General features: G+C 34.9%; 2 protein-coding genes across 3 annotated transcripts; one reads left to right on the forward strand and one right to left on the reverse strand.

Annotated features, from left to right (window-relative positions):
• Positions 1 to 4154: 4154 nt before the first annotated feature.
• LOC147523587 (cysteine-rich receptor-like protein kinase 42) lies at positions 4155 to 8229 on the forward strand. Its single transcript, XM_086599122.1, has 7 exons — positions 4155 to 5136; positions 5524 to 5637; positions 5754 to 5893; positions 5980 to 6190; positions 6405 to 6639; positions 7332 to 7476; positions 7579 to 8229. Exons 1-7 carry the CDS (start codon positions 4371 to 4373, stop codon positions 7927 to 7929), a joined length of 1962 nt encoding a protein of 653 aa, XP_086455248.1. The 5' UTR covers positions 4155 to 4370; the 3' UTR covers positions 7930 to 8229.
• Positions 8230 to 9492: 1263 nt separating this feature from the next.
• LOC147523588 (cysteine-rich RLK (RECEPTOR-like protein kinase) 3) lies at positions 9493 to 14113 on the reverse strand. 2 transcript variants are annotated; one of them, XM_086599132.1, is made up of 8 exons: positions 13801 to 14112; positions 13018 to 13716; positions 11921 to 12031; positions 11707 to 11846; positions 11409 to 11619; positions 11088 to 11322; positions 10300 to 10441; positions 9493 to 10200 (listed from the first exon to the last, which is right to left on the reverse strand). In XM_086599132.1, exons 2-8 carry the CDS (start codon positions 13622 to 13624, stop codon positions 9880 to 9882), a joined length of 1767 nt encoding a protein of 588 aa, XP_086455258.1. In that variant the 5' UTR covers positions 13625 to 13716; positions 13801 to 14112; the 3' UTR covers positions 9493 to 9879. The 2 variants fall into 2 exon arrangements, with proteins under 2 accessions (XP_086455258.1, XP_086455254.1); XM_086599128.1 differs by having other exon boundaries at positions 13018 to 14113.
• Positions 14114 to 15263: the final 1150 nt, after the last annotated feature.

Consider the following 15263-nt stretch of genomic DNA (forward strand, 5'->3'; position numbering starts at 1 on the left):
TAAAACGTACAAATTGCTAAGGTGACAGGCTGACAGCCACGGTAATCGACTGATCTGTCATCGGTGTTATATAAAGATGTTTAATTAACTAAGGGTACCCGTTAAGTAATTGTGTACTCTTATTAATACATCTAATTTTCTCAAAATTTAGGATTAACTATGCAAGGCAGGCATGGACAATAAGTCCATAATCACGACGTGAACTTGACTTTTGCACTACTACGTGCAACTAGGGCTCCCTAGTTCCTACTCCCTTCTGTCTGTATACTAGTTGATAAAACACAGAAATGTCTTGACTAGGGTCGTCCTCCCTTAGTCAAATGCATTGTATGGCTTTTCTTTGTCGAACATCACGAGAATGGAATTTTGGAATGAATTGATTGTTTGGAGGCAATATACTCTGCACGCGTCTTAGAAACGGTCGCCATTGACAGGCGTGAAGTGCTCCAATTCCTCGTGCAGTCGTCCAATTTCAGAGTTATGACATTGTTCTACTTCCAGCTTTGCCTAATTGCCTCTTGCAGACTAGATAGATTGAAGTCATTGAACTGAGAATTTGATATTCAGCCCAGATTGGATTCACCAAATTTTGGCGTGTAAAAAATAAGATGAGAAAACAAAAGGCATGCGATAAAGCGTTTACTTAAGCTGGCCCAAAATATCACATGTTTGTGGTTTGTGGATGATGTTTGGCACTTTGGCGTGTAGAACTACACTCATGTGCCTAAGACAAGATTAATGTAAAAGAGGGACCCAAATACTGTATTCTATGGACGGAAATTTCAGAATCATCAGTAGAATTTCTCTGTCTGGCATGTGGAATTGTGGATTGTGGATTATAGTGAATTATGTGAGATTGATAATCAACCAAGCAAATAATTGGAAGCTTCTTTTGCAAATTTCACTATTTCAGTGTCATTTCAATATTATTCTAAACTTAGAAATAGTTTGGTTTATTCTAATTTTCAACAACGTCGGCCATAAAGAAATCGTAGGGGATTCAAAGTAAATTTCAAAGTAAGCTCCCTATCTGTGTCTACAAGTGGGTCTTTCGACCTCTCTTCGTAACAATTTTTTTTTTCAACCTTAACTTACTTCCTACCCAACAACAATTTTCTAATGACACATCCACGACCGTCTCTGAGTTTTCAATGGTCCTGTGCAAACAGCGAAATGTGGCTCTCTTCCAGTACTCTTCCATCAACACAAAATAGATCATCGAAATATTTTCCTTCTCGCATTTTTAACTGCAAAAAACTTTCAAAGTTAATTTTCTTTAAAAATTCATTTTCAATAGATATTAACGCTAGCCCATTTAGTCTTTCTTGTATATTTAAAAGTCTCCTGATATGCTTAATACTTAAACGAAGATGAACGATAGTGGTATACGTCTGCCTTGATGAAGTCACTACACACTTCACAATTCACATGACAATTTGTAATGCCTGCAATTAAAATATATATACAACACGAAATTAAACTAGATTACTTTGGAATTAAATTGAGTTATTAAAATAATATTTAAGAAAGGGAAAATTGATTTTAATCTTTAACTTACTTGAAGAAGAATCAAAAGTTAAGTGAATAATCAAAGTGAAAACTAATACAAATCCACAATTGTAAAAAGAAATTTTGAGAATGAGAGGATACTAGACGATCAGAAGGTGAAATGGTGAATGAGGGTTTTTTTTTTTTTTTGAGTAATTGAGACAAATAATTAATGAGGTATCTAGTCGTTGAAAGATCTATTTTTTTTGATAATGCTCATTTATTATATATCTTATTTCCTATTTTTAGGAAAATAATTAATGAGGAAAGAGAATATGAGGGGATATTTCCGTTGCTTATTGTGATTTGTGAAATTTCTAGTTTTTTGGGTTTGTGATTTGCCAAATAGGCTTTTTCTACTAATATTATTTTTTGGGGCCTTGTATATTGGGGGCCCTGTGCGGCCCACATTGCACCTGCTCAGGGCCGAGCCTGGACACATCTCTACACTATATGATAGTGAGGTCTTCCGCAAGCTTCCTCAACTCTCGAGTAGGCAAATTTAAATATCTTTATATACTTAATTTAGAAACATCTCCCTCACTAAATTTAGAATAAACCCCACTGTTATTAATATAATTTGAATAAGGTTATTTATTTTTATTAATAATTTAGAAACACCTCTCTAATGGTCACTTAAATTAAATAATTATCCCCATTTTCTACATTGAAATTAAAACAAGTCCTATTTTATCATTGATAATTTAAAAGAATCTCCATAATATCACTTAAATAACATAATTATTTCTCATTTTGTTTTAAAAAAAAAAAAGATGAATCTCTCCTATATAATTACAATTACAATTTACAATTATAATCCAAAGAAACCATACTAACTATTGATCTCTTTCAAGATTTAAAAAAACCAATGCGTAGCAAGGTTTGGATACTTGTACACTACTACTTGTGTAAACCCCAATTTAATCGAGAACTTGTAGGGAAGCCGACTCTCATATATCTTAATCTAATCATATTAAAAATATGTAATTATAAATACAGATCAATCTATCTAACACTCACAGACTACAAACTGTAATGTATGATATCCTTAGATTAATAATTACTATTTAGTTTTTTAAGAATCAATTAATTAAACAAGAAGATGTTTGTTAATGATTATGCTTAATCCATATCTGTCAAACTCGCCAAGAATATTATCATATTTGTAGGGTCCTATTTGTATACCTTTTCTTGCATTTTTATTTTTATCTCAAACCATGTGGATTCTCAATGCTATCTTGACTTTGAAAATCAATTCTAATAAGTTAAACATCATGTCAACCAAGCAATCCTTTTCTTTCTTGTATTTTTTCTCATCCAAAACTAAAATATACGCCATCGATAGGGAGAGTAAATGTAGAAAAAGTCATTTTCAACCATATGAAGTCAAAATAAGATATATATGTTGAGAATAATATTTAATATTTGTGTATCATTGTGAAGTGTAATAGTGTATAATACAAGATATTGGCTCTTGAATCAGCCCCTTTCAATCTTTGTCAATATTCTCATTGAGTCTTATTGTTGAAATAGAAGCTAGAAAAAAGAAAGAGTATCGAGCAATTTCTTCAGAATGGTTTGCACCACATAACCTTGATAAAAATACCATATAAATATATATAATACTGTGCGAGTCATTTTTCCCGCGATGAACTGGCACAATGAAGACTATAGCACGCACATTCACTTATTCCTAACCATTTTGATCAATCCAATTGAGAATAAATCAGAATTTCATCAACACCCAAACGCCGTATTTACAAATATCAATGTTATTCCTATAAAGATTGCTCTCTAAACATTCCTGAATCCTCTAGAAGAAATGACTGTATAAGAAGGTGACACAAGCTGTGACGACTTCATCAAGGCATTTGTAGTCGCCACCAAATCCTATTACAATTAAAAGCATTGCTGACAACAGCTCGTTGTGCTGATAATTTTGATGTGCACCCGACATTATCGAAAAAATTTGATATAGACCCAACTTTCTAAAATAAATACGTACATGCCACGTATTTATCTGTACTTAGCTTGTGGGTGTACTGCTAAGCTGGATCCCACTGCAGAACAAAACCAAACTGCAAAATGAATTTGCTTGAATATTAGTCTGTACTTAATTTCTTATCAATGCCAACGAACATAGAGATCAATTGACTCGGATCCTATGGTTGTGATTAAACCTCTACATCGATCTAGTCCCATTAAGCTAGCCCTGTGAGTTTTCTCTTTTCTAGAATTTAAAAACTTTTTGAATTGTATCTAGAAATGACAGCCACTTATATTTTTCTTCTTTTCTCTTTACCAATTTTGATAATGATTTACTCCCAGACCTTTTGGTTCAATCAAGTGGAGTCATGAACTTTTTTAGCAAAACATATGACAACATTTTTTATTTTTTTATAAGTGTAAGTAAATTGTTAATTGCGACATTTTGATCCTAAAACCAGCTGATCGAATTCAAACCTTTGATATTATTAACTGACCAAAGTTACAAATGGCACCAAGTTGCGTTACACGTGGGTAGACAAATCAACTTTGGACGGTTTCAGTTTAACTGACATCCCAATCTTTGCTGAAATAAATTCCCAAAAGCTCAAACGCCACGTGGATCACTTTTTCACATTCACACTAGATCTTCCCTTGTCTCCTAAATTTAGCAAAACCAAACATATATTCAAGAAAAGCTGTTTTATACTTTTGTTTTCAAAGAGTAGGTAAGAAGGAGAAAAAAGTAGACACACCTCCTATGATCTAAACTAACTGCAACATAATATAAACTTTGTTGCAAAAGCAAGATCAACAAGTGAAGAAACTTCATTTCAATGCCTTTACCAGCTCATTGTACAACATGGGCATTCTTGTTTTTTTTCAATACTTCAGTCTTCTTCTTCTTGTGTTTAGCTGATAATCCTAGAATATCAGAAGTTAATCTATACTGTGGAAAAGTTAGAGTGGCACCACAACAAATTATACCAAATTTTGTTATAGAAATGGAAGGTGTAAGTAAACTTGTTGATAGACAACGTTGGGGTACTTTTGAGTATGGTGCTAATCCAAGGTTATTTAGTTTAGCTCAATGTATGAATGACCTTACACATACAGATTGTCTTCTTTGTTTTACGGAAGCTCGAACTAAGCTTCCTCGATGTCTACCTTCGGTTTCAGCTAGAATTCAACTTGATGGTTGTTTTCTTAGGTGGGATAATTATACTTTTTATGATGAAGCTATTGACAGTCAACTTGATAGAAGAGTATGTAATTCAACAGCTGTTGCAACAGAGGAGTCCTTGAAGTTGGAATTTACAAATAGAGCTACAGAAGTTATTAGAAATGTTACGGCGACTGCTGTTAACAATAGTGGCTTTGGTGTCGCCGAGATGAAAAGAGGAGCTGTTAGTGTGTATGCTTTAGCTCAATGTTGGAAGACAATTAATAGGACTGGATGTCAAACATGTTTGGACAAGGCTGTGACTGAGGTCAGTCAGTGTTTGCCAGGGAGAGAGGGAAGAGCAGCGAATACTGGGTGTTATTTGAGGTATTCGACCCAGAAGTTTTACAATGAGGGAGGAAACAATGGGAACAAGGGAGGTAAACAATCTATTTTTTTCTTGGCCTAGTTTCAGTTTCTGTTTGTATGAAATTAACTACTTTGATTGTCATTAGTTCTGCAATTTTAGAATGATAAATTATGTGAATTGTTGAGGTTGTTCTGTTGATATAATGCTTCCAAACATTGATTGGTTGTAAGCAGATTGTCCAATTCACTTTTCTAAGCTGTTGTTTTTGTATATCTGATGAAGGGGAAATTGTAGTTGTGCTGTTTATCCTCTTTTCCGGTTTCCTTCTTGTTTATCTTGGCCTAAATGTTAGTGTTTTAATTAATTAATTTGTCAACCAGAAGGTGATAGAGTTGCTCTGTAATTAGACTTAACAATTATAACATGCCACATTTGTCTCTATGGTTCGTATTTTCAGGGTTCTTTAGTGTAGGGGTGATTGTAGCAACTGTCATAGCAGCGATCGCGTTTTCAATGCTGACTTTGTTTGGTGCTTGCTTGGCCTACAAAAGATTTGCAAAGATGAAAAAAGGTATGTACAACTTAAAATCAGTGATAGGATCAACTTGAATATGAACAATTTAATCTGTAATTATTCCGTGTCATCTATTTGTGTTTCTGATATAGCCATCTTATTGCATTTTCTAGAGCGCGAAAGTCTTGGTCGACTTTCTTCCACTGTAAGCAAGTCCAATTTGAATTTTAAATATGAGACACTTGAGAAGGCAACAGAATTTTTCAACCCCTCAAGGAAATTAGGCCAAGGTGGAGCTGGTTCAGTGTTTAAGGCACGATTACTCTTTCTCTCTGTTTTTTTCTTCTCCTTTTCATTCATCTTTTTCTTCTAACAAAGTCGTTATTGAAATTTGGGCAGGGTACTCTCCAAGATGGAAGGAATATTGCCGTCAAGAGATTGTTTTTTAATACTAGACAATGGGTAGACGAATTCTTCAATGAGGTCAACTTGATCAGTGGAATTAATCACAAGAACCTTGTAAAGCTCTTGGGTTGTAGCATTGAAGGCCCTGAAAGCCTTTTGGTTTACGAGTATGTGGTCAATAAAAGCCTTGATCATGTCCTCTTTGGTGAGTTCTTTTCTATACTCATGAACTGGATTTGTTCGTACTGAACCTGAAATAAATCGTATTAGACTTAAATAAACATGATTAAAAGTTCTTAGTACCTGCTATAGTGCTTCTTAAGCAACTTAGAATACATTGGACTATTGAATTTTCCTACGAGCTTTAGTTGCTATCGTCCATATTTTGGAAGTTGTAACTGATAATTTCTCATATGCAGATAAGAGTACTGCCCAATTTTTGAACTGGAAGCAGCGTCTTCACATCATTGTTGGAACAGCTGAGGGGTTGGCATATCTTCATGGAGGTACTGAAACAAGAATTATTCACAGGGACATCAAATGCAGCAATGTTCTCCTAGATGAGAACATGAATGCAAAGATAGCAGATTTTGGACTTGCTCGATGCTTTGCACCCGATAAGAGTCATCTTAGCACTGGAATTGCAGGAACCCTGTAAGTAAATGTTCTTTGTTTGATAATTTGTCTTACAGAGGGCTTTACCGCTTTGGTCTTTGTTCTCTGAATACAGAAGGATTTCAGTAGAAGCTACACATATAAAATGCAAAAACTTTTCTGGTAGAGCTGAGTAAGAAAAATATGATTAGTTCGAAACAAAAGAAATTGAAAATACCAAGTATAAAATTTGAATATTGATTAGGGCTTAAAGAATAGGAAACACAACCCTGATTTGTTTTTCTTCCTCCTTAACAAAACATTTTGGTATATGTCTAAGGATTGATTTGTTTTGCTACTTGTAGGGAAATCTTGTACCAACTTTCTTAACTAATGAACTCTACTTCATTTTCTTCTATTTCTCTGTTCTTTGATGTCCTAGTTTAGGGAGATCCAGATGGCAGCTGTGTCCATGATCCACATGAACATGTCCCTTCATCTGAACAGTTCCTTCTGTATTCATCAATCAGTCTTCTTTTTGTTAGATAACTCTAACATGCCTAATATTGAACTATTAAGTATACAATGTAATAAAGGTCTTTGAATATTATGACATTCTGTAAAAACGTCACAGAAGCTGGCGGCTTGTTTCCTTCGTATGTAATATCTCTATGGAGTTCGTAATTTCTCTAAGAAAAATAATGGATATTGCAGAAACTTGAGTGTTTGTTTATAGTGTATTTTTGGTGTAGTGGGTACATGGCTCCTGAATATCTTGTTCGAGGACAATTAACAGAGAAAGCAGATGTATATAGCTTTGGTGTGTTGGTTCTTGAGATTGTATGTGGGAGAAAGAACACAGTTTTTACGCCGGAAACAGGTTCTATTTTACAAACGGTAAGATTTTTCCCCTCTATGCACAAGTGTCAAAAGTAACTAGTTTGTGTGTATTACCACATACGTATGTTATGGATAACATGGTTCTCACTCTTATCTCAGGTTTGGCAGCATTACAAATCAAACTCATTGCCACAATCAATGGATCCCGCCTTGAAAGGCGATTTTCCAGTTAGAGAGGCATCAAATGTACTTCAAATTGGTCTTCTATGCACGCAAGCTTCAGTTGTCATAAGGCCATCTATGCCTGAAGTGATCCTAATGCTCACTGATAGAGAATACCTGGTTCCTTTGCCCATGCAACCTCCATTTCTAAATGCTAGTGTGATGAATCAAGATACCTCCAGTACGAATACGTCCCAAACAACTAAAGCCATCAACAGCACTAAATCTTCTAGTATGTCTAGTTCAACTTCAGGTTGCACAACAGTTGAAGTATCTCAACCAAGGTAGAAACTGCAGGTTGAATTGTTGATTTGATATTGGATATTATCAGCGGAAGCACAATTCTGTGGATCCTGAGGTCACATATTTCACTTTATGGAGACGGGTCTGTAGAATTCGGAGACACGTACTAGTTGTAAATTTTCCTTCCTCGAGGCTTGTTAGATACATGTAGTTAGGGAATGACAATAGAATGTAGAGTATCTGGGAAGAGATTGGTATACATAAATGGTTTACAAACTTTAGAGAGGCAGAATTATGTCAAAAAAATTTACATGAAAGTATAAAGTGGGGAATTGGAGTTTTTAACTCTGCTCTTTTTCTTACTTACTTTTCTTCACCCTCAGGCCTCATCCCTTAATATTGTTTTCCCTGATGAAGTATGGCAATAATACAAGTAATGTAAGTTTAGGTTCTTTATCCATATATTTGTCTTCTTTTGGAATATAATATAAATCATACTAGCTCATTCATTAATTTCATAATTTGAGTGGGTAGTTACTAGTTGGACTTAGGACCACTTGCTTCATAAATTCAAATGGTTTTGTATAGAACTTAACTTTATTGGCTTTTCTGGTTTGAACTTTGAATATCAACACACTTGCTTAGCTCTAAGCAGACATGCATGTGTCCGGCCACCTGATGCTTCAGACCTAAGATTCCTCAATTGTAGACTTGTAGTTCACAATTTCACATAACATATACTTAGTTTTAAAAAGTTTAAATACTATTTATTTGTATGTAATTACTAAAGGGACATGAATATCAACTTCCGTGCGAGCGGCGAGCCATATAAAATTCTCTTAATCCATCTAATTATGACGTCTAAGACAAACTTAACAGTTAGAATTAACTGTATGGAAATCATTTGACAACGGTACCTTGAATTACATGATGGACTAAGTCAACTGACCTCTCAAGCCCATGCTTCTGTGGGTAAATCTTTCTTTCTTTTAAGGAAGATCATGTCAATAAAGTATAAGATTATAATCTCAACAAATATTAAGCTTTAAAACTATTCAATTGATGACCTGATATACTCATTAAGTTATTGACTTGTGACACCAACATACCTTTGTCAAGTTCATAGTGGTTTCTTACAAAACTCGCGGAAATGCCTTAGCTGGTTAAGAGGGGGAATTCTTTAAGTCTTGGCAAACATGGCATATTTAAAAGCTGGAAGATCATATGGTCTTCATAGTAATTTAAGCAAGAATATCAGTCATGAAGACGCCATGACCGGCGAAGTCAATGAATTTTTATATGTATATTCGGTTTTAACTAAGGAGGTGTCATTTGGACCGAAAATACTATAATGGATAGGAATTTAGGATTGAAGGGAACAACATGATTCATGACAAAACAATCCATTGAAATAAGGGATGTAGTTGGTGGTGTTCAGGAATCGTCGATACTCGATATAGAGCCAAGATTTCAGTGAAGTCAATGCACTAATTAGTAATGATATCAACTAAAGCTTATACACGTACAACACTCTACTTGAAGAAGAAATTTAGAACTAGAAACTATTGGTATCTCATATTGTCAAAAACGAAAATCCTGCAACAGACGGGACTAATGCTAATGGTTTTATTTACAGAACCACTTGGTGTCTTTTATAGTTTACATGAACCACTTACTTGTGAAATGTAAATATATACCGTTTACAGAAAGCTACACCCAAATCCTCTTGACTGAAAGCCGTAAAATACCTTTTGAGCTATAAAGTTGTAATTGACTACCCAAAAGAAGATTATGAGCATGTTCAGTAGGGGGGTTTCTCGGTCTCGTACAAAAAATCCAGTTAGTCCTATGCATACATACAACTTGAATCATGAAGACAAAAACTCGCTCTATCAAGAATGACAAACCCAACAAAAAAGGAAGTCTAAATGGTGAAACAAACAAAGAATTTCAAGGTTAGAAGGCCTGGCCGGTGTAGTAAGAAAGAATACAGATTCATCTGGGCTCAATCCGACTCAGTGTAAGGTTATTCCCAGAAGACCTACTATCGGATTCAGGTTGCCAAATCTCAGGAGGCAAAGATGAGCTACTTGTACTACTAGAACTCAGAAACGGTGGTGGTGTGGACTGAGGGATATCATGGTCGCTGGTGAGTAGTTTAACTACGGTAGACATAGACGGCCTTAGTTCTGGAGAGGCTTGGGTGCAAAGTAGTCCAATTTGAAGTACCCTAGATGCCTCTTCCTCTTGAAAATTGCCTGCTAGAGTCGGATCAACTGCATCACATAATCTAGCAGATGTGTAGTAGTTCCAAACCTGAACACACGAGATTGTATTAGAGACACTCTTTAAAGGTCGGTGTCACAGAGAATGACCAGATATCACACTACAAAGGTGAAAATAGCACAGTATTACCAACTGAAGAATAGAGGAGTCCTGATTGAAAGAATTGTTCCTCCTTCCACAGACAACTTCTACTACAAGTACACCAAAACTATAAACATCTGCTTTCTCTGTCAATTTTCCACGGACAACATACTCCGGAGCCATGTAACCTCTGCAAATTATGGGACACATAATAGACTTGCTTACATTCATGTCAAATTGTGTATAACACACTGTACATAATTTAATATAGACTCTACATAATTTACGGAGAGAATACCAAAAACTATACACGAAAAAAGAAAGAACAAGAAAATGTGTAGAACAAAGCATACTTTTCTGAAATACGAGCTACACATGAAACATGAACCCAACTATTTGACATTTCACACAGAGAATATTCCCTGCACCAAAAGGTCCCAGCCGTACTGCTAATAAACTTCCACATTCACATTTTTCCTAAACAACTCTGATGCCATTTTTTTTTTCTTCTATCCATCAAGAAATGTGCCTGATTGAACGGCGACATGATCAGTAAGAGGTCAATAACATCCCTGAAATCAAACCCGAGAGGTTTTTTTTATTTTTTATATCCACTCCCGTTTCTTTCACATTATGTCTATGGCATCAGTAAGGAGAATGATGTCCAACCATCTCACTGCTTTCAATGGGGCCTTCTCTAAAAGATGAGCTCTAGGTGATGTTTAAGTTTGAATAAAGTGTGGCAGACTACTTCTAGTTCATTCCCATATAGGTTTCATCACAAAGAAAAACAAAAGAAAAACCAAATAATATAAAATGAGGTGGTGTGAACTTACAGTGTTCCTGCAATGGCTGTGCTGATGTGAGTAATATTTTCAGGGAAGAGTCTAGCAAGCCCGAAATCAGCAATCTTTGCAGTATAGTTTTCATCAAGTAGTATATTGCTCAATTTGATGTCTCTGTGTATAATTCTTAAATCTGATTCCTCGTGAAGATAAAACAAGCCCTCTGCTGTCCCCAAGATGACATTGAACCTCTCCTTCCAGTTAAGTTTGTGACTGTTATTTCTATCTGTAGCAGAGAGAAAGATAATTATTCAGAAGAATGAGGAGGGAAAGTGCATTATTAAGAATGGATTGACATTAAGAGAATATAACTGAAAAGGTTGTCCAGGAGGCTTTGGTTTGGCACATATTCATAGACAAGAAGACTCTCAGGACCGGCAATGCTGCAGCCTAACAGCTTTACAAGATTTTTGTGATGAATGCCGCTAATCAAATTAACTTCATTAAAAAACTGATCCACCCATTGCCTAGTAGAAAAGATCAACCGTTTAACAGCAACAATCTTCCCGTCTGGCAAAGTGCCCTGTTCAACAAGTAGACATAGACTCAGTTACCAGTAACAAAATACTTCTCATCTGTGAAGGCATTTAAGGAATCTTAGTACAATTACCTTGTAAACTGAACCAGACCCTCCTTGCCCAAGCTTGGTGGAATCATTGAAGTATTTTGTAGCTTTTTCAAGAATTTCATATTTGAAGTTGAGATCAGACTTTCTCAAAGTAGCTGCCAGTGCACCAAGTTGCTTCCTCTCTGAAAGAAGATGAGAATGTCAATAAATATGATTTCATAATACAGAATTCTTGAAGTTCTTAGAGGCTTTCTACCTTCCCTCTTTGCAAGTTTCCTTTTCCCAAAGAAAATTCCACTTGTGAGAATCACAAGAGCCGCCAAACCAGAACAAACTGCAGCCAAAATAATGGCTAAGCGACGACCTCCTAGTCACCAGCAACATGCGTAGAAAGAATTTGCGTTCAGTAGATATGTGTATAGAAAATGCAACTCACCGATGAGCTCACTCCATTATCATGCTTTCCAATCTACTACTCATCAATGTCAACTCATACAAGAACACCTACATCTCTACTTGGATGAGATAAAATTGTTACTGCCAGTATATATACATATCCAACTTAGCCGCATAAATGTGCTAACCAAATTCTTTTACTTATTGACATATAGTGCTGTGTAAATAGACTTGATAATGAACCAGGCCAAACTTACTTCGTGCAAACATTTAAGACCTTAATTATTTTAAAATTTGTATAATGTGTTTCCAAGGTTTCCCTTTTATGTAACTCCATAAGTTCATGGACTTTCAAATTTAAACAGATTTTCTGTAAATTATACCTTTTTGTTAGTCCGTTCGTTTCTATTGATGAAACCTGTATTTGTTTTCTTCTTCTAATAGAAATCCAAGTTCAATATCATTTTTTCCTGCGAGTATTAGATATAAGTGACCCGACAGAAATTTTTTTTAGTAGGCCACATATTAAGCTTTTATTCCCAGGAGAGAAATGAAGTAAGCTGCTGTGTAGTTCAATACAATCGTATGTATATTACGCTATATATATGCACTCACGGAAAACTTGTGCTACTGAAACTCCACATTTTCATAAAATACTTGAAATCCAAACCTCTAGAAGGTTCATAGTTTTTGAAATTTAAGCTCTTTAGGTACCAAGCCTTAGTTTGAGCATCTCTATTACTAGATTGGATATATGTCTAACAAAAGCGTATGAAAGACGGCTGCTATCAATAACTTCCCCTTAGACAACAATCAACACATATGCAAACTAGTACTGATATTATGTATTATAGCATCATGGAATCCAAATGAAAAGTAGCATACACTGTAAAATGCATCCCAAAAGATCTTGAAATAAATATGAAAACATATGTAAATTCAACAAACTTGACTCACCTCCACCTCCTCCACTTGCATTAGTATCTGACTGGTTATAAAATCTCTCTGGAGAAAACCGCAAATAACATCCAGCATTTAGCACCCTCCCTTCCTCCTTCTGCGAACAAGACTGAATCCGCAAGGTCGCATTTTCCAAACACCTTTCACAAGAATTTCTATCTATACTTTCCCAACATTGACTCAATCCATAAACTGTAATATTCCCACTACTCAAAGATCCCACAGAAAACCCACTATTCTTTGGTCCTTCAATACTCAAATTCCTGACTAGCTCCCTAACAATTGCCCCGTAAATCGTCTGGTTTCCCCGAAAATCTCTTCCACCGCAAACAGCTTCGTCTTTAGGACTCAAACTCTCTTTAAAAAAATCATAATCATCATACCTCAAAAAACATCCATCAAAATAATTTCTACCACCTCGAACTGCTAATTGAAATGGAAGGCACCTAAGAATATCAGTCTTACATTGAGCAAAGCACTGTTCACAATCAGTCTGTGAAAGATCTTTCATACATTCTCCTAAAATGTAAACTGTATTGTTTCCAGTCCCTTTGATTACTGTACCATATCTTTGTGAAGCAATTAGAGGGGAAATTGCATCCATGGCAGATAAAAAGTTATTAATGAAGATGTTCCTGCTAGGACCCTGTGCAGTTCTGTTTGTACACACACGACCAGCAAGTGTAGCTCTTGGGTCTGCATAAGAAGGGCTTATAAAGCTTAAAATGAACAAGTGAATGAACATAATATTGGATATACTACTCATTGCAGCATGCATACCAGAACAACAACAAGAGAGATAATGCAAGGCTAGTTGTAGCGAGACCTTGAAAGTAATGGGTTTGAAGAATGTTATAATAAGATGGAGTTCACAATAAAGAAATTAGTTGGACATGTATTAACTACACCTTTGTGTTTTTTTTCAAGTGTTTCTAGAAACACAATCTGTTACTCAAAGAAACACAAGCACATACAAAGATCTGTAAGAAAGATACGAAGCAAATTACAGTTTGGAGTTCTGGCAAAAAGTAGAGCAGTTTAAGTCCATGTGAAACCAATCAAGTTCGAAACTTAGAATTATGTTTTAAACTGTTTTGACTTATGTGGAAATAATTTAGAGGCATGCTTTTTGTTTCTTCTTGGAAATAGATACGTTAAGTGTTGCTTCCACTTGCCCATAACCCCATAGGCCATACTTATCTTTATTCTTTAGTGGATCATTATGTCATTTACGCGTAAAAGATGTTGGCCTGATATATTATCAACTCAATTGCATATTCCATATATATCCTTACAATACTACAAATATTACAATATTCATCAAAAATAATTATTAAAATTTAATCAGGAAATTGGGTATAGGTACACAGACACAAATATTTTAAGTTTAGAGGAAATATCGAACTTTTTTTTTGTTTTTTCTCCATAAACACTGAAATTTGACATCTGTCTCAAATTTCAGACTGACTTTTACAGTTTTGACCTCTTTTATTAGTCCCAACTAAAAAAGTCAACTACCAACAAAAAAAACTACGTCCTAAATTAGTTACTAAAAAAGTAGTGGGTTAATCAAAATAACTAAAATTCATCCGAAATCTACAAAATTCCAATTACAAGTGAGATGAATTTCTTGAGAGACCAAAACAATGTGAAAAACATCGACTTCAAAAACGGAAAAAATGTATGTTAATTACAACTAATTTCAATACAACTTTAACAATTTAAAATGCATTTCTGATAAATTTGAATAGCATGTTTAAGCTTGATGTAATTCAAATTGTGAAATTGTGAAAGGACAAATGGTTTTTTTTTATAAGACAATTGTATTATTTGATTATAGTACATTTTGGAGCAATACACACGCACCCTTGCTTGATGAGTGGCCTCGATTGACACACACACGTACAGTCTGCACACATTAAATTTTTGTATTATTTATTTGTAGAAGAAATTGGCAGTTACAAATAAAAAGGTAAAAAAGAGAAATAAGAAATTTTAAAAACAGTTAATACACCCAAAAAGTGACGTGTTGCTAAAATTGGAGTAGAATCAAAAGATAATATTGGTTTTTCTCTAGACAAAAAACACACTAAAGAAAGTGTCTAGAGCCCAATTTCTATAAAATTTACTATAAAAAGAGGGGCAAAATCGTCTAACAAAATAGTTGAAGAGTTACCTAATAAATTATAAATTAGTATTGTGGGTCTGGATTTTAAAAATAGTTCGAAATCTATAATGGGCCA

This window comes from Coptis chinensis, chromosome 1, assembly GCF_015680905.1.
Source record: "Coptis chinensis isolate HL-2020 chromosome 1, ASM1568090v1, whole genome shotgun sequence".
Lineage (NCBI taxonomy): Eukaryota > Viridiplantae > Streptophyta > Magnoliopsida > Ranunculales > Ranunculaceae > Coptis > Coptis chinensis.